Raw genomic sequence first — 19,874 nt, 5'->3', positions numbered from 1 at the left:
TAATCTCCACATGTCTACCCTACTTTTATAATTTTCGAATCATAAATCTAATCGATAGTCATCACTGCACCACCCTATTAGTTAAAGGCTTTAATGAAAGGTGAGTTTTAAGAAGTGATAGCATAAGCAGGTTTGCTTCTTGTGGTTGTTAACTTGCACACACACAAGGAATATAGGCATCATTTTTTTTATTTTTTTTATTTAACCTTTATTTAACCAGATAAAAAGCATTGAGATAGAATCTCATTTGCAATGCTGACCTGGCCAAGAAGGCAGCAACGTTACACATAACACAAACATATACAATTCAGAGAACATAACTAAGAAAACAAAAGACAAAAAAGCAGTCACTACATTGTGCACATTAGGAAAGTAAGAAAGGTACACTACTTATTAATGCAAGAGCAGCTGGTGGTAAGGACCTCAGACAACTTCAACTTAAAACATGGTATTGAGACAAGTGCCGTCAGTTTGAGGCGTGATTGAAGGTCATTCCAAGACCAAGGACCACAATAAAAAAGACTCCTTTTCCCAGCCTCAGTCCGCACAGCAGGTACCTGGAACCGTATCCAGGCACTGGATCTGAGGTTGTAAGAGTCACAAACTGAAGCAAATCTGGCACATATGTACAGTGGAAGCTTACCTAAAATGGCTTTATACATTAATAAAAACCAATGCTGCATCCTACGCATACTAAGTAAGGACCATCCAGTTAGGCTATACAGTTTGCAATGATGAGTCCTATAGGGTGCATTTGATATATAACGCAGTACAGCATGGTAGAGTGGGTCAAGTTTGGCCAAAACAGTGGGACAGGCAAATCTATAAATGGTATTACCGTAGTCCAGCTGGGACAGGAATAAGCCAGAGACCAACCTTTTACGGGATGAAGTTGAAAAACAACATTTAAAGGGATAGTGGAAATCCGTGAATTTTGGGTTTAACTTATGTATTTTTATTAAAAATAAGCATAATAAACAATTTTTTTTAATTTCATGCGCCTAGTTTCATTTTATTTTCAATTTTACTGCGCCCGCTCAATGAAACGAAATACTTCGGGAATCGTCGGGAATCTTCGGGTGATGACGAGAGCAAAGGAAGACGGGCACAAACAATGGCGGACATTCAATAGCATTTGCATGTGAATAGCCGACCTTTATTATGGTGAATAGATGTGTTTTGTATGGCTGTAGTGCGACAGCAAATGCAGAGAATGGCGTATCGACGCATGCGTTTCCAAGAAACCCAGCCATTCGTCGTCAGTGGGTGAAATGTTTGTGCAGTTAAGATAGTAATAAGGGCATTTCTACCATGTGTTGTGTGTAAAAAAGCGTTAGCATTAGTTAGCATTGTTTCGCTCAATGCTAATTCAAAGGCTTGGTATTACTCTTGTGTTTTTTCTAGCTAACAATTGTTCTTATTGTCAGTTAGCGGAGTTTCTTACCTTTAAAAGGGTATGAAACATTAATAGTTTCATAAATGTTAAGAAGCCCTGAGACATGTGAGAGAAAAAAAACTGTGGGAGGGGTCCACTGGGGGGACCTTCGGGATTAACTGGTTAACAATGATTAATATTTGTAAAGGCTACAGGTGATCTTAAGATGCGTGAGCTATGCTTAGGGACCTACCAGTCAAGATTATTTGTGCGTAGGGGTGCATCATCTGGCGCCTGGTCCTGGTCATCCTCGCCATTGCCCATGCCGTGAACCATCACCTCGGGCTCGGGCTCGAACAAATAAGGACGTAATGGTCCATCGTCTGGCTCAATATTGTCACCATCGTCGCTTACTGAACCGGATTCAGATTCAGTTCCTAAAACGACATTTTCGTAGGAAAGCCGAGAGGATGTTTCTGACTCGCTATCATCACTGGATACCTCATACAATCCTTCTTCTTTGTCTGGTATATTTGCCCTTCCACGTTCATTCTGCATAGACGCCATGGTTTGTTATCGTATCGTCTTCCTAAGTTTTCGTCACTTCCGGTTTGGCTGAGTCGAACATTTAGTTTCTAAAAAACTTCGGGGAAGCTGCAATAAAGTGCTTCTAACATGCGTAAGGCAATTATTATATTTTTTTAATCAGGTGTGATTGTTTTGGTACGTAATTATGCTTGTATATAAGTTAAAACGAAACTATTTGAGGTTCCATTTCCACTATCCCTTTAAGTCTGTAAAGGAAGCCAAGAGTGCATTTCAATTTCTTTGATAGAACTTCAATGTGATGTTTAAAGTTCAGATTACTGTCCAACCAAAAGCCAAGATATTTGTAGGTATCGACAAACTCAACAGAGACGCCATCAAGGGTGTCAATGGAGAGGCAAGAGGACGCTGACTTGGGAGCAAAAAGCATTGCTTTGGTTTTCTTACTGTTCAAAAGCAGTTTGGATTCAAGAAGTGCATGCTGCAGCGTGATAAAATCGGATTTTAAATTGGAAACGGCCATATCCAGAGAAGGAGCAGATGAGTATACAATAGTGTCATCAGCATACATATGATAGGTAGAAAATTGCATCTGATTACAAATATTGTTTACATATAATAAAAAGAGCAAAGGCCCCAAAATAGAGCCCTGTGGAACTCCCTTCTTCAAGGTGACAGGGTCAGAGACAGTACTACCCAACCTGACGCATTGAGTATGGTCGGTTAGATAACTCTGAAACCAGCAAATGGCATTATGACCTAAACGAGACATCAACATAACATTAGACATAATGTGGTGATCTACAGTGTCAAATGCTTTGGCTAGGTCAATAAACAATGCAACACAAACAGATTTTTTGTCCAAAGCAGCCTTAAAATCGTCTAAGACTTTCAGACTGGCAGTCACAGTACTGTGCTTTGATCTGAATTGCATAGGGTTAAGGATGTTGTATGAATTTAAAAAAAGTTTTAGCTGAGTAGAAACTAGGGACTCTTCTTCTTTGATAACACAGAAAGATTTGAGATGGAAAGATAGTTATTCAACTCTGTGGGATCACAGAGTTCAAAATATCAGTTACTGGTTATAACAGTGTGGTAAGGTTTAAGGAATTTGTATATTGATAATTGTTGTACTTTTTAAATAGCTTTTGTCACAGTAGTATTTCATGTTAACATACAGTTACTTAGGTGTTTTACTAAAATCAGTTTATGTCTGTTTTATGTTGTGGTTATTCGTCAATAAACCTGAAATTAATTGCATTTTTGGGCTAAATATGTATGTGTTTTTGTTATCTTGTCAAGTTTATGGTTAATGAAACCATGAAGGTCCCCCTATTGATGATACAGTATTCTCAATGTCAGATTATGTTGCCAGTTTTGAACTAATTGCCCTGTAGAAATGTCATTCTTAAGTGGCTTATTTTTACTTGATACACATAAAACACTAATTGATTTCCCTGACAGGTTCTTCCTCACTCTCAGGAAAAGCCCTTATGATGCTGCTATTGGGCTCTAGTGACTATACGCTTAATGATTCGTAAAATGATTAGTTAGTTAAAAGTAATTAGTCAGTTAATTACCTGTCGAACAGAAAACAACCAACTTCAGCATCAATCAAAAGCCTTCTATATAACACAGTGTTGAGCTTGTTTTTCTTTTCTACTGCCACTCCTCTCAAATTGTCATGCCTTTGATTTAATTGTCTCTATTTAGTCCTAACTGTGTCTAACATTGAGATAATAACCAAGACTGCTCATAAGAGACTTGTTTGCTAGCAGCTTGCTATCAAAACCTATAGCCTCCCCTTCATCTGCAGAAGAAGCTTTAGTATGCCATTCCAACACTTCTCCTGTTGTGAGTAAACTGGTCTGAACACTGTGCTAAACATACACCCTTTAAACAAATAAAATAAAATAAAGGAAATCTATATTGTTTCTATATTTTTGGGCCAAATAGTCCCTTTAACTTCCAATGATCAATTTCAATAGAGACGTAGTTCTTCCTCACTTTAACAATGTCTCGTTTAATGTATCATCTGTTTTGCATCGACTTATATCTCCCTCTTAACAAAAAAATGGATACGTCTATTTCCTTTATTCAGCTTTTCCATTAACAATATTTCTAGCTTGCTAGCTGCTTGATTGAGAGAGTGTGAAAACCCTACACTTAAAACGAGGCCAGCAATCATTTGATTCTGGTAAGGCTTTTATGTCCAGCATTTATCTGGTGCTTTGATGTTATCCATATCTGTGCAGGTCAGCCAGACACAGCGAGACAGGATGATGAATAATATACTGCGGCTATGTCAATGAAGGTTGCTTTAAATTGAAATAAAGTGTAAAGGGACAGTCGTTTTAACGGCCGGCGAGACAGTCACTAGTGTCATGCCTTTGCACTGCAAAGGCACATATAAATGTGGGTATGAAATAACTGCTTCTGTATGTGTGAGTGTGTGCATAAGTGTTAGTGAGCGGATGGATTTGTGGTGGCTATGCACTGTTATTACTCCTCCCTCAGACTAATGAAATGCGTATGTGTGTGTTCTCATTACCCTTCTCCGGAGCTAATGAAGTATGTGTGTGTCCGCATGTGTAAATGTGTGTGTTAAATTGAACTGCAGTTCTGCTTTGCTGTGTTCAGGCTGTTTCATTAAATGATAAAGTTTACTGATGACTCCAGTGGGATCATTATTTACTTGGCTCTCCATTCATTCCCCAGCAGCCACCTCGATCTTTACAAATGACCTGCTCCACAGAAAGATAGAGGTTGTTTTCACTGCAGGTTCAGAGACAAACGACTCGGTATCTGCTTACCGCATAGCCGACACACACCCTATTTGGACTTATATCCAATATCACCGAGTTGTTTTCCTATTCCCAAGAAAAAGATAGACTGTGCCTAAATAAGCACTGTTATAAAAAAACTGAAAATCATTACCTTAACAGATTTTAATTGCTATTTTTATAGTGAACTATCTAATGAGAAATTATGATTAAGGGAGAAAGATGTATATGAGGCTAAAAAGAGACTCAATAATGTTTTTGCTTGTGTGTCTGTGTATGTGTAGGATTTTATAACATTCCAAACTCAACGTTCCCACCAGATAGACTGAGAGAAAGCAGGGGTTTAAGTAGAGAAAGAGCCAGAAATGCAGGTTGAAGAAGTCTCTCTGACAGTTTGACAGCTCCTCTCAGGCAAACTGAAGACATCACCTGTCTCTGTCTGCCTCTTAACCAATCATATGTCTGTCCCCTCTTTACTCCCTAGCATATGACAGTCAGCTTTTGCTTCCTTTGCATCCTTCAGTCGTTGAATCACTTTAGGGCAAAATGCCAGACTGCAACAACCAACTTGCCCCCATACTGGTGGCCTTACATGTTGTTTTTAGCAGTTTTTTGCCCATCTAATATTCATCCCATCTGCTTTGTAAGCGGGGACATTTACTTATTGGGAACATCTGTGTTTATGAATATTTAACTTAATAAAGTCTGACCAATAGTAGTGCTCCAAAATGTTTGAATTCATGGTAACTGTCATGTAGGGATTCAGAGCCATTGGGTTATTGATTAGAACCATTGTTTGGCTGTACAACTTTAATCTGTCTGAAATCCTCCTGTTATCAGGCCAGTTACCTGGCAACTCCTCAACCACTTCTGACAGTCCCTTCCTTCATCCTTGATGGTGAAAGTGGTTGAGGAAAGTGAGTGATAACCAAGCACACCTCTTTCTCTCTCTCTCCGTCGCTGTAAATTGAGCCGCTACACGACAGTGCCATTACCTCCAGCTGCCACGGCTAAGTCAAACACTTAAGTGTCTGAGTGATTACTCTTACACACCTCACAAGTGTCCCTATTCGTCTTCTGCCTTTCTTAGGTTCCTTCTGTCTCTCCTTTAAGAGGAAATCATTGTCTGTTAACTATATTGTACGGTGTGCATAAGCTGTTTTAATTTAGTTTGTTACTTGAAATGCATACACAGAAGTATAGTGAGTTCCCAGCAACAATAAAATAAAGAATAAAACATGTAGGTGAGGGTAGAGAACCACCCCTCTGAACAAACTACAGAAAATAAAAAACACAGTAACAAATCAAGATGAGAAACCAAAAAAGAAATGACCTCCATAACACAATGCAAAATAACAGTTTATTGAACCTCACCCACACGTTTCCTTTAAATGTATTTCAGCCAGCAGTAATGCTTAACATTCCGCATGTGACATGTGAAGGTTCTATGTGAGTGGTCTTGAGGTTTTGATCACATCTTCAAAAGAAAGATATGGATGACCTTTCAAGACTGTGCTGTTGTGTATTGGAAAGAGATTTTAAGAGGAAAATAAGTCTGCTTGATGTCACAATTCTTTCGCAAGACTTTCTGATTTTTGAAGCCAACTTAATCTTTCAAACAGGTTATTTAAGTGTGCACTAGTAGCAGTAAAAGGCCCTCTAGACATTGACAGCATTTTAAAGAAAGTACTTTTTACCACTGCATAATTCACAGAGGTTGTTTTGATCATTTATAGCCATGCTTTTTCTTCCAAGAAATGTTCTTGCAAATGGACTACAAAGTATTCATTCAAATGATTCTAATTTTGGTTTTCCAATTCTTTGATATGCATTCATGGTAACGTATAGGTGGGCCATCTTAAGGTGACATGCAAAAACAGTTTCAACCTTTGGATTATCAGGAGATGACCTTGAGAGTCAGTGTTGGTGAGCACAGATGGCTCCTATTTGAACCTCACATTTATGGAGAAATCCTCTTTACGCTTCCCCACATAAGCATTGATTACTGTATGTCTGACATCATTTTCACACAATATGTTGTGGATCTGTAATCTTCAAACTTCAGTCCTAGCAGCAGCTCACCCCAGCTGCTGCTCTAAAGCCGTCAGATTACTTGTTAATGTGATTTTATTCATGAGTTTCCTCAAGACGGCAACTTTCCAAAGTGTTTGCGTTTGACGACAAAGTTCCCCACAGCACATCTCTCTCCCTCTCTGCTCATCGCCACGTCTCTCTCTCTCTTCCTTCACCGTCCGACTCCTACGCTACAGCGGCCCCACGGTGCCACACATTATCATTTCAGAGAACACACACACTGCTGCACAGATGGGTTGCATGGTCTCTTTCCAACAGATGAATAGGTAAATATTTACCTTCCCAGATTGTCTTTCTTCCACTCTCCCCCTTCCATCACTTCCTCTCTACACCTCCGTGCCACACTCGTTTTTTTTTCTAGCTTTGGTTTCTCAGGGCTCTTCTGTCCCAATGGTCTCGCCTTCATCTTATCACGGGGGCCGCTCACAGGCATCTGTTGTGCAAACACGCTTGCATACACATGCACATATTTTGAATATATGATGAAGAGGATGGCTGTATGTATATGGGAGCTCATGTATGCATGTATGAGGCCTCAGCAAACAAAGAGTTGATCATAATTCTGCTGAAGACAATTGCGTGTTTTATGAAGCTTAATTCAACCCATTGAGGCAGATGGGGCTATGCCTTCTTATCTTGAGTTTTAATTAAAATTCTTTATTCTCCTATGAACACATTATTCCTGTGTAAATGCTAACTCCGACTGGAAGCACATTAAGGCTAATGGAGGCCAGATTCTTCAGGGATGAGGTCTTTTTCCCTCCATGGGGCAGGAGGAGAAGTGACAGGAACAAAGCATACACACACACACACACACAAACATCTTTCCCTGCACTATTATCACTTTTAATTTAGGGGCCTCAGGGCTGTATTGTCTTTTTTATTCTGAAGTAGATATAGAAATTGCAGCATTAGCCATGAGGTCAGTGATTGACTGCTAGATGTACAAATCAGTCCATCCTCCCTTTGTCTCTCATCATACAGGTTAATTTTTAACACATTTAGTTTACTTTCCATTAAAACAGATCATTCATAGTCTCAGACATGGTTAAACAGAGAACTAATTAAATGTAGCTTCTAGAGCATATCTATTAGGAGGCATTTAAATATGCCATTTGAAGTGGCATTAAAGGTGATGAACATTGGGCTCTATTATTTATACTCTTTACATAACGGCTGCCTGTCATAAAATGTTACGCCACTTTTTCCTTTATGTTTTAACCATAGTGTCTCGTGTTCCTTTTTTGTACCTTTTACATTTTGGTAAACTGTGATGTCCCTCTCTTTTTTTTTTAAACTTTATATTCAACATCTCTACTTGCAATCATTTGTACTCTTAGTATTTTTCTTTGTCTCTACGCTAGGTGATATAAGATGCTTTGCTTTCATTTCCTTTTGATTAATTATACCATTTCTGATCCGTTGTTAACTCTTTCCCCACGCCTCACTGACGGATTCTGTGTGTTCATCTCCTTTTCACACAGAGACTCATCAGTCTTTTCTTATGTATACACTCAGTTACTATTGCATCTGGTCTTCTGTTTATTGATCGCATACCTCATGTCTCTTAAAACACCTGGAATAATGGGATAATGCCCAACATAAATTAAAATATAGGATTTTTATTAGACTGTATCTTACAGTTTTTACAAACCCTGACATCTACTTAACATTTGATAACAACAAAAGGCTTCTTTTTTTTTCATTTAAAATATAAATATGTTGCATACTAGGAAGGATGGACACAAATGTTATCCAATGTCTAAATAATTTCCAGTACATAAAGTACTTATATAGACAAAGCTGTTTCATCAGTTTTGAGTTTTAAGATCCCTCTTCCTGCATCAGTTTAATTGAAAGCTAGTTGATCTGACAGCTAATCTGTCGTCTTGACTTTCTCCTTTTCCGTCTCCGCCTCTCTGTTTCTCACATACTCTGTTTTTGAAAGGTGAACAATATCAAGATATGTTTCTCCTCTCCCATTTTAACAAGGAGAGTGGTTCTTGTTCATTAGTATCGCACATCACACCTACATCACCCTTAGATCTGGGAGAGACAGAGGTGTCAAAATGGCAGTGTGGCGCCCGTGTTTTTTCCCTCTCAGCCGCCACCTTAGGAAAATCCACAAAAGTCAATTCACACCAGTCTCTCTCCCTGCTATTTATCTCAGTATCTTATCTGTGTGTGTTACTTGGCACCCCTGGCCTGAATTCTACAATTCTTCCAGCAATGGTGTAAATGTTCTTAGTGTTTCCTATTAAAGGAGAAAGACATAGCAACTCACCACTACTACCACCACGGGCCATTGCAAATTGGATATGAACGCCCTGGGGGGATACAACTGATTTTATATCTATTAAGGCTAGAAAATAAATGTGCTTGTTTGTTTGGATGTTCATTTAATTCACTTCCCTTCTTAGTATCATTAATGAAATAGCTTGAGGAGTATATTATAGATTTCTTTCTTGTGACGAGCAATAAATAACGTGATTTTATTCATTTTTAACTTTTCTTTCATCCCTGTAGGACAAGAATGTTTTGATGTGATTATATTTGATAGGCTGCACCAATCATAAATGTGGCCTACCAAATGTTACCTACTGGTGACCGTAATGTGGGTACACAGTAGGAAACCTTGGCTCCAGAAAATGAGCTATATCTCTCCGTTTTCAGACTGTTTTCCTTGATTATTAATTGTAAAAAGCCTACAGGCAGCAAATAGTCTTTTGTTTACTTAACAAAGTAGAGGATTCAAACTGTGTATTCTGGTAAATACTCAGGGGTGTCAGAACCCCTGCTTGAGGGGTCTAGAAAGAACATTTAAATCACAAATAGAGAATTATTCATTTATTCATCCGTGCTCAGATTGTTTAGTTTTTAATTTATTTGGTTTTGCTTTTCCAAAAGGTAATTTTCAGGCGGATCTTAGAGGTCAAGGATGCCTGTGCCTGCAGGCCATTGGTTAATATTAATGACCATAAGCCAATTGGAAGTCATCAATAGGTCAGAGGTTATCATGGGGTTGCAGATGCAGGAAGTTAATGTCATTAAAGATGCATCTTGTTGTCGATTGCAGAGAAAATGTCTTTCACACTCTTTTATCAATGTCTAAGTTAAGCTGCCTTTTTCTTTGTCGGTCTGTCACTAATGCTTATGTGTGTGTTTGTTTATTGTCTTAATGTCTTTAAGGTTTTCTACAAGAGGTAGTTGATCCTTCATATTCTTGCTTATTCAATTAGGTTCTTTTTTGGAAGCAATTCTGTTGCTAGGTCCTTATTCGTAAGATGAGAGAACATTAACAGTTAAAGAACTACAACATCACATTTGAGATGGTTGTTCCAAAATTAGTCAGGAACGGAGAAGAAAAAAGATTGAATGAAAGAGTGAGTAGTAAGAAGCAAACACAAATGATAGGTGATTGATAGTTTGCTCAGTCTCAATGGCCATCCCCTTCTTTCCACCCTAAGATTTGTGAAAGGAAATCTGTTAAGTTGTCTGTTACTAATTACATCATGGCTTCTTGTGCAGACTGCTTTCCATATAACACGTCACATTAAGAGGCACCAGTGTGCCTCCTGTTCCACTCCATCTTAATGTTTGATAGAAGACATGTAATCAATGTCATGGCTTGCTTGTATTGACAATTACTTCCGTATTGAGTACCATACCCAATCTGATTTTGAAGAACAAAAAGGCCAATGAAAAGCCAGCTTGTCAAAATATAATTTGGTCTTTGCTGCTAAAAACAAAAATGTTGTCTTGCTGAATTATTAAATTGCTAATTTAGCCCTTATTGGTGTTTAACTCTAGCCATCAGAGATTACATTGAATTATGTTGGGATCAAACTGCAATACAACATACAGATTACATATTAGCCGAAATGTAAATTGCAATGTCAAGTATGTACTCTCAAGACACATGGTTCTCTGAAAGACAACAGTAACTTAGCCTTTGAGTTCTTGCACAAGCTGTCAAACTGCTGTCAATACAAACAAAATACATAGAACCAATCGATGCACCTATTCCCACAAACTACTGGCTACATCTAATCCAATAAGCCACTGGGTCAATAATCAATTGCTAGTGATTGGTGGCAGAGGTTGCTAACCAAGGTTTGATTGGCTAAATGAGTCTATGGGGACAAACGTTAGCCTTTCTTAATGATATGGTCATTCCAATAGTTTCCAAAGGCACGTATCAACAGGGGGAAGGTGTCTGTGAATTGTGAACTTCAGAGTCCTTTTAGATAATAGATCAGAGAATATTTTGAGGCTAAGGATTGTTAGACTGCAATGTAACCTATTTCTGACTGGTGTTTCCTAAAGGATTCTGCTAAAATAATATTGTTAATGCTTCCATATTTCCTTATTTACATTACCATTATTTCTGATATGTTGTTTTCATTTACTTTTATACAGAGAAGATATTAGGATCATGCTAATCATGCAATGATCATTTCTGCTTGTTTGATGTTCACATTTTTCTCCAGTTATTTTTAAAATGGTTTAACAGACAGAAATGTGTTGTTTATTTTGCTTGCTAATAAGGTCTCTTTGTCTCTCTTTTAGGGTCCCGGGTGTTACCATTGCTACAGATTTAATCTGCGGTTTTCCTGGTGAGACAGAAGGAGACTTCCAAGAGACGGTAGAGTTGGTGAAGCTCTACCGATTCCCCAGTCTGTTCATCAACCAGTTTTACCCCAGGCCCGGTACACCTGCCGCCAAGATGGAGCAAGTTCCAGCACATGTGGTGAGTGTGGACAAAGATATTGAGATTCCTTCACTACTAGTACTGTGAAAAAATTAAAGTTAAGGAGTGAAAGTTAGAGATTTTACTGTTATGTTGCCGCAAATGGCAAAATATGCCACAATACAATTTGTTTGAATCCGTAGCAAGTACGATTTATTTGAGTTATCTTTCAATCAATGCATAGTAAATGTAAGTCAAAGTATGTTGCTCAAGTAACAGATATAAACTGATAATTGCAATAAGGTCCTAAAACGTATGCAAAAGGGTCTTGAAAAAGGTCTTATAATGTCTAAAATGTAGTTAAAGGAGTTCTGCATAATACATATTTATCGTAGGTAAAAACATTTGCACTGAGTCCTTATTTGAATGCATGCATATACTGTACTGTAAGTGCACACATACATGCACATGTGAGTGTGTGTGCATTGAGGAAACACAGGCTGTCCCCTATCATCTGAAAATGTAAAAGCATGTTCTAGTTCTGTCATGACTGCTGTACAAATGTTACTAATCCTGAAAGACGTGTGTGTGGGGGAGTGTGTGAGAGTTTTGATGTCACACTCCCCTTATGACAGACAGACACACATGGTTCACATACAGGATGAAAGCAAACGGTGCTAATGTTAAAATGTTAAAGCCTCTGTTAAATTCAAACATTTGCTGCTGCAAGTTAACTGGGACCACAACAAAACCTAAACTTGCACATAAAGTAAACGTAAATGAACAGAAAAGTTTGTTATGAATACTCTCTACAGTAACACTTACACTTTATGCTCATTACATCCTTTATGCTTATCTTTTACCGTGTTTTTGTAAATGAGGCTATATTCCTTCTTTATTAAGCAATGCTTAATAAACCGAGAAAATGACTTCTTATTTGGTTCATTGCCATTGATAAACAAGTCAAAGTTGTCCCTTTCATAGTTGCTGACTTAGATCATTCCATCATCATATGATACTTGAAATGTTTTTCTCAGACCGTTTTCTTTAGTTTGACCTGCTACATTATGCTGCACCTTATACAATCTCTTCTTACATTTGCACTCTCTCACTCTTTACCATCAAAGTGTTGACACATCTCTTTCAAGTGTAGCGTCTTCATAATTCATTCTCTTTTCCCCCCGTCTCCTATCTCTCCTGGTTCTCTGAGGAGAAGCTGAGTGTGTCTTAGAGGGATCAATCCCCAGACAACCACATCACTGCTTCTCTTCTTATGTTTTTCCCCTCTGCATTCTTTCTCCTCCAACTGTCTCATCCAACTTTTATTGTCAGCGGTTGGATGTCAGCACACATCTATCCTGGACTCCATTCCACAAGCAGCTCTTTGATTGCCAGAATGTAGCATATTGTAGGTCTCTGTTTCTTGCCAAATCAGCCTTTTTGTTCGTTTGAAAATATTTTGATAGCTAGTTTTATTGTTTCTCTAATAATGATTATAAGGTCATTATCACATAAAGTTTTACAAATTGTTTTAGAAACTGGCTTATTTTTAAAACTGCCTAGAAAAAGACCACACATCACATTGTCATCATGCATTCTAATAGCCATCCTCATTGGTCATCCTCATTGGTCATCCAAATGTTTAGCCCAAAGGTCATGCAAAATCCACTTTTTAATGTCCTTTATACGTACATATGTGTGTCGGGGAACTCACAAAGTGTCAGAAAACAAAACCCTCTCTCTTTTCCTCCGTACCCAAATCTCTAAAAACGGGGGTACAACGGAGCTGATCCAGATTTGCGTCCGAAATGACGTAATATCGGAAATGTGGACCCACGGCCCTATCAGAAACGTTGCTATCAGAAACAATGCCGACGTGTTTTGGACGTAATATGCACTTTGTTTACACGAGCAAGCATCGCTAACACTCAGAGCTAACCTGTACTGGAGAGAGTATGTGTAAAAAAGCATGAGATAATAAAAGGAACTCACCCTGTGGTAAACCCGCAAGAGAAAAAGCCTTTGAGCTCCATACTGTTATACAGAAATAATCCTTGATGTGGTTTGGAACATGATACGGCATTTAATCACAGCAGCATTTAGCTGTATCTCATATCATTCTGAGCAGGCACAAGTCCCCCTCTTTTAATTGTTTCAAGCTAAGGACCCAGATCAGCCATTCTCTAACAGGGCTGAAACAGAGGGATATGAGGGATGTCTAAAATGCATGATCTGTTTGGTATTTTGAGCAAAACACATCATAGATATGTATTTTACATATTTGTATATATCTGAGACCCATAATATATGCCCAAAAATAGCATGATAGGAGCTCCTTAAGGGAATCTGTGTACATGACAGAGGATATTAAAAGGTGAGAGGGACAGAGACGGGGAGTCAGAATAATGTGTACGAGTCCCTGTAACCAGTACACCTGCTTCAGTGGTTAAAGCTGCCCACAACATCACATCATCAGTCAGCGTGCACCTGTTCTTATGCATACACACACACAGCCCTAAAGACAGATACACACACACAGCGAGTGGTGGCAGCTAGGCGACATCTAGGCCATGTAGGGTCAGTCATTAATAATGTGCACCAGATGGTTTGTCTGGAACACAACTGTGTTGAATAGCCACAGGAGGGATGGATGGGGAGCTAGATGGAGTAGGAAGTCGAGACAGAAAGAGGTCTGAGAGAGAGAGAGGTAGAGGTAGAAGAAAACGGAGATAGATGGAGGAGGAAAATAAGGAAGAGCAAGCATGTATCGCAAGTATGAGTGGGGATGCAATCTTATTTGACAACCATTTTTCATCAACTTTGTTGTTATTTAGTTAATGTATTTATCATTTTGGTCATATACATTTTTTATGTATGTTCATTTATTTTTGTGGAGGAAGTGAAATGTTGTGTGATGTTGACATGTTTCATGTAGTGTATTCAAACCACTACTCCCACTAACACAAACAACAAAATAAGGAAAGTAACAGCTACATGGATGTGTTCATTGTGGGTCCTGGAGGGGAACCACACCCATTATAAATGATATTGGCCCCTATGAGCACTCACCTACCAAATGTATCAGCTGATGGGACTGAGGATTTCAATCTCCCCATTTTGCTGTAGGGAAGCTTGTGGTGTTTGCCTATGGTTTAAATTAACCTTACATCAGTAGCACACTGCCCTTTAAAAAGCAAGCGCAGATATTTACCCTTTCTTATCAGAGTGGGATGCAGACATGACAGTTTTCCTTTTCCACTCTTTGCCTCATGATTAATGGGATGCGAAGCAGATTTTTAGACAAACCTAATCTCATTCTAGAAGATTGTGGTACCAACATACTGTTTTCAGTGATTTACTGTTTCTCAATGTAACGGCCCTTGCAGGAAAGATGGATGTACTGTAAGGTGGTTTTGGACATACAAGCAGGTGCAGGTCAATATTGCTAGCATCTAGAGCTGGTCATTTGGTAGGAGGTGGTGAGGCATGTCCACGGGATCTAGTGGTTTCTGACAGCAGCGGACATTCTGTATGAGGGGTTTGTTAATTGAACTGTCAATGCACCACATGCACCAGAATACAAAGAGTCACACCGTTTCACGAGTGAATTGTCAAAGTGTGTGTGTGTTCAGGGTAATAGGAGAGAATAGATCAAGGGAATTGAAGGAGGTTGGTTTGAGAAAGGTTGCCTTGGATATACTGGAAAATGTTATTAGTATTGAGTAGTTTTCTTATTTTCAACATTCTGTGGCATTTCACCATACTGTATAGCTTTCAACAAATGCAGGAAATTAGCTCAAAAATAGAAACTGAGGATGAAAGCAAAGAGTACTATTTTGTATGTAAAAGTGACTGTAAAGGGCAGACTCTTCAGACTCTGTTAGTGTTGACAAGTTGTTTTTCACATTTAGTCTCTTTTGTTGCTTGGGCACTGAGTCGGCTAGTGAAGTAGCAACATGACACTATTCCTTAAAAAGTGCATGTTCAAAAGATAATTGATTAGATCATAGATTTGATCATATACCTTTATTTTATTTTGATTATGTAGCACTAAGAAATGTAAATGTGTTCTATTGCTGTCTGATTTACAGCCATAACACACGGATAGATTGATCTCATTGTGTGGAGCAGACACCCTATAGAGCTGCAGAGTTTCCAGCTGCAATGTGGTCCAGGTGTTTTGTTTTGTATCTGTAGATCTAACTTATTAACTATTGTAAAAAATGATATATGAGCTTGGGCAGATGGAAAGAATAGGAGACCACAGGGATGGAGGGGGAGAAGGGAGCATGTTGAGAATAAAAGGATGTGAATGCTATTAGCTTGGATCTCCATAATCATCCCCAGGTGACTAGAACTTAGCCTTGATAAATGGACTTGCTGAGTGGAAGGTGTGTGTGTGTGTGTTTGGATGTCCATTTGTATGCAAGGAGGAGTTGAGAGTGAGCAGCTGCTGGAGCAAAAGGGAGTGAAAAAAGTGATAGAGAGGGAGATTAGCTATTCTAGTGGGACACTGTTTTTAATTTCCCCAGGTTGTAATTGGTTAAGAACTCCATTACCCACAAGGCAGCAGTGAGGCAGCTGTCAAAGTGAAGCAGCTGGCCAGACCCTAGTAGCTCCATCTCCTAGCTTCAGTATCATTTATCTACGCCTGGACACCAGGCAAACACTTGCTTAAACACACACAAACACGCAATACTTTCTCTTCTCTCAAATGCAGATACTAACTGTCTCACACACATACTGTATCAGGGGAGATAATAACACTCCACTAAAGGCAGTAGAACATGTATTAAGGTTAAGTTAATGGTTAAGTTTCTGTCTGGGGCAGGTATGTCTGCAGGTGATTAATGAGGACCTATTTCACTAATAAAAGAAGGGATAACACATTGCATTTTAATGATCACAGTTTTTGCTTGCCACATTCAAATGAATGCAACCTCAATAGGTCACCAGTAGGGATGGACAGTAATAATGTTGTGCTGGATGTACAAAAACAAAGATAACCATTGGGAATCAGAATCAAAAAAGTCAATTAGTGTAGATTGTATAAAGACAGACTGTTCCCTAAGGGAGAATTCAGTTGATGCTGCAGATAGGAAATAGTTGTTACAATGCACACATAAAATATACATACATACATACATATATATATATATATATTTTTTTTAAATCTTAATAGATTACCAATAACCAGTGTATGGCTTATGTGAACCTTGAACAGTACATGTAGCAGATCTAACACAAGCTAATATATCTGGAACATGTTATAATCATGTGTCCTATGTAGAGAGAGAAAAGGTCACCACTCATTGTGATGCTTTAGGAAGTGTTAATACTTTGCTGAGAGGCAAAACCACACACAGGTTGTGCCTAAGGTTTCTTTTTTTTAGGAATACAACACACATACACGCCGTGGGCGTAGGCTCTATAGCACTAACATCTGTCTGTCATTAGGGAAAGACAAACGGGCACATATTGGTGAACCAGAAGCTCTTACAGTGCAGTCTAAGGCAAGATCACTGTTACCTTGCCCCATAACACATTCCCACTCAACTCATACTGACATACATGTACCGGCTCATATAGACACACTCAAAACCACAAACACACACAATTCAATGTCTCGTGTCAGGGAGTCATGCATTAAGCATTTTATCTCAAATACGCTAACATTAAACCAATAGCATGACCTTCCTGGTTGTGTTGGCATACACAAATAACTATGTAATATAAAACACATTTTGGATCCATTTGAAAGTGCCTTGGCATCTCATCTTATAATTCAGTACATTTATTTATTTTAATGTCAGAGAGATCATTGAGGGCAGGAGTCAGATAAAGTAAACAAAGTCAAACAATGATATACTGTAGAAGAATTCAAACAAAGTAAAATACAGATAAAACAAAGATAAGAACATTAAAATCAGCCTAAACCATTACACACTTAGACACAGGACCATGACCCTGAGCGCTGACCCTGAGCGCTGACCCTGAGCGCTGACCCTGAGCGCTGACCCTGAGTTGGACAGTTTTGATTCTTTTTAGTCCGTTGGTTTTTATTTGCTGGTTATTTTGACCAACATATTACTTTTAAAAAGTTTCTAGTAAATAATTGTATCCATTCATTAGGTCAGGATAATTGCACCGAAGAATTGCATATTTTGCCTAAAACTGTAGCGTTGTGCCAATATTTTTACAAAAAAAAGATTTATGTTGAACAGCAGTGTTTTAATGAAGCCTGTGAGTTTATGCGTGTTGTTGGCAGCAGAGTGTGTGCTCCTGTGTTCACCGCTCCTGCATGTGTTTGGAGTCTGCGTCTGAATACAAGTGTACACATCTATGTAATGTCACTTCCCGTTAGACGCAGCATCCGTCTCTGGTGGCAACAACAGATGGACGTAATGGTAACAACCATCGTTCATCATCACCGCAGTGACAGTTCCATGTACAAACACACACACACACTCACACACATAGTGGCTCTGAATTTCTGGGATGTCACTAACACAACCCCAATGGCATGCTAGATTAACTTTTCTGGTTGATTAACCACATGCTCATGCACGCTCACACATTCATACCTGTATACATATACTTTATTATGCAGCAAGCTAATAAAGCTCTTTCATTTTAAAATAAAATGGAATAGGAAAGAAAACACAGACTCACTGGTGTCATGAATACCTGAACAATTTACCTTTAACAGGGTGTTTTAGATAACTTAAGTGCTGCAATGTTTTTGATAGGTCTTTATTTGTGGCAGCTTGGATTTGTTTATTCAAATTATAAAAATTATGCTTTTTGTTTTAATGTAGTATTCTTTTTTTAATGGAAATATTGTATGAAAAGTGAAAGTTCATTGACCAATTCCGTGCTTTGTATGTGCGACAAAGGGATTATTTATATAGTTTTAACTACAGTAATCCAGGTGTATGCAATCAATTGAAGGAAAAAGCTGTTCAAACTGTAATAACGTACACATCTCTGTCGTCCAGTGGAGGCTTCTGCCACTGGCTTCTGATTAATTCCACAGGTGCATGGGTGGTGTTTTGTAGATGAAAACCTTTCATTTCACTTCTACCTAGCCACCTTTTTCCATTACAAATGTCCACCTCTTAACCTCCATGTAGAAAGGTGGCCACATCACTTCCTCTTTCATTCAGTCCTGCTATGTTCCCGTCTCTCACCATCGTGTGTTATCCTTTTTAATCTTTTGTTCTATCGGTCTTCTTTTTTTAAATTGAATCTGTTGCTCCTATTTTCACATCGGCATTGATATTACCTTGTATCCGGCATGTTTTCACACATTTTTTCTTTTTGTACAGCATGTGTTTGTGTGAGTCAGTGTGGGAGCCAACATTGGTGAGTGTGCCTGTAGTGTGTGTGTTTTTGTAGGCGTGCGTGTATGTGTGTGTGATGGCTAAATTCTACTGGGAGCTCATTGGTGCCTGAAAAAATATTTCCTGTAGTTCTGCCTTACAGTAACACACATATGCACACACACACACACACACACACACACACACACACACACACACACACACACACACACACACACACACACACACACACACACACACACACACACACACACACACACAGTTGAGCATCAAAGTATACTGGATGATGGTGAGAGTGATGAAGGGATGGAAGGAGGAAGAGAATGGTGTTGAGGAGCAGTGATAAGAGAGATTCTCTCACCTAAGGTGCTCCAGGCAGAGAGAGAATGTGGAGGGACATACTTATAAGGGGGAGGATGGGTGAGAGAGTGGAGAATGATTAGTGAGAGTTTTCCCTCACCGGAGAGAAGCACAGGGAGCGAGGGAGAGGCAGAGCCCGGAGGGATAAGCGGAAAGGCAAAGAAAATGAAAGAAAAGAGGATTTTGAGATTCTGGAGAGCCTTTTGGCAGAGAGAGCAAGAGGGAATCAGGTGAAAACAAGAAGAGGATGGTAGACGGACAGGGCCGATGATTACAGGATTGTGTGGATCACAAGGGCCCTGGTTGAACAGAGAAGAGTAAGATGCGTAGAAAAGGGGGGGAAGAAAAAAATGTGAAGCGGTACACAGACGGAGGGAATAGAGAGGAGGGTGAGGAGTGATGAGAAGTGTGTTCTCACTACTAGAGACGAAGAACAACTGAGAAAGTCAAAGTGGAAGTTGGCCGATGGCAAAGAGTCTACTCTCCACCATTACATACTTCTACACCGATACGTTTTTTACTGTCTTTTCCTCATGTTTCTCCATTATTATTTATTTATTTGTTATTCTCTTACCCGCTGCTCTGTGGCACTTGTTTTTGTACCTTATCAAATCAAATCAAGTTTTATTTATATAGCACATTTATAAACAATTTTTGGTCGAGCCAAAGTGCTGTACATATAA

At 38.9% G+C, this 19,874-nt stretch overlaps 1 protein-coding gene across 1 annotated transcript in view; it reads left to right on the top strand.

The window, feature by feature from the left end:
- The window catches only part of cdkal1 (CDK5 regulatory subunit associated protein 1-like 1), a 303,497-nt gene that overhangs the window by 191,674 nt on the left and 91,949 nt on the right, over window positions 1-19,874 (top strand). The window contains exon 11 of the mRNA XM_034208587.1: window positions 11,368-11,548. Coding sequence (XP_034064478.1) covers window positions 11,368-11,548 — 181 coding nt within the window. The remainder of the gene's footprint in view (window positions 1-11,367; window positions 11,549-19,874) is intronic.

The sequence above is a fragment of the Gymnodraco acuticeps genome, unplaced genomic scaffold (genome assembly GCF_902827175.1).
Source record: "Gymnodraco acuticeps unplaced genomic scaffold, fGymAcu1.1, whole genome shotgun sequence".
Taxonomy (NCBI): domain Eukaryota; kingdom Metazoa; phylum Chordata; class Actinopteri; order Perciformes; family Bathydraconidae; genus Gymnodraco; species Gymnodraco acuticeps.
The sequence above is the reverse complement of the archived record's forward strand: the minus strand, read 5'-3'. Positions and strand labels throughout refer to the sequence as shown.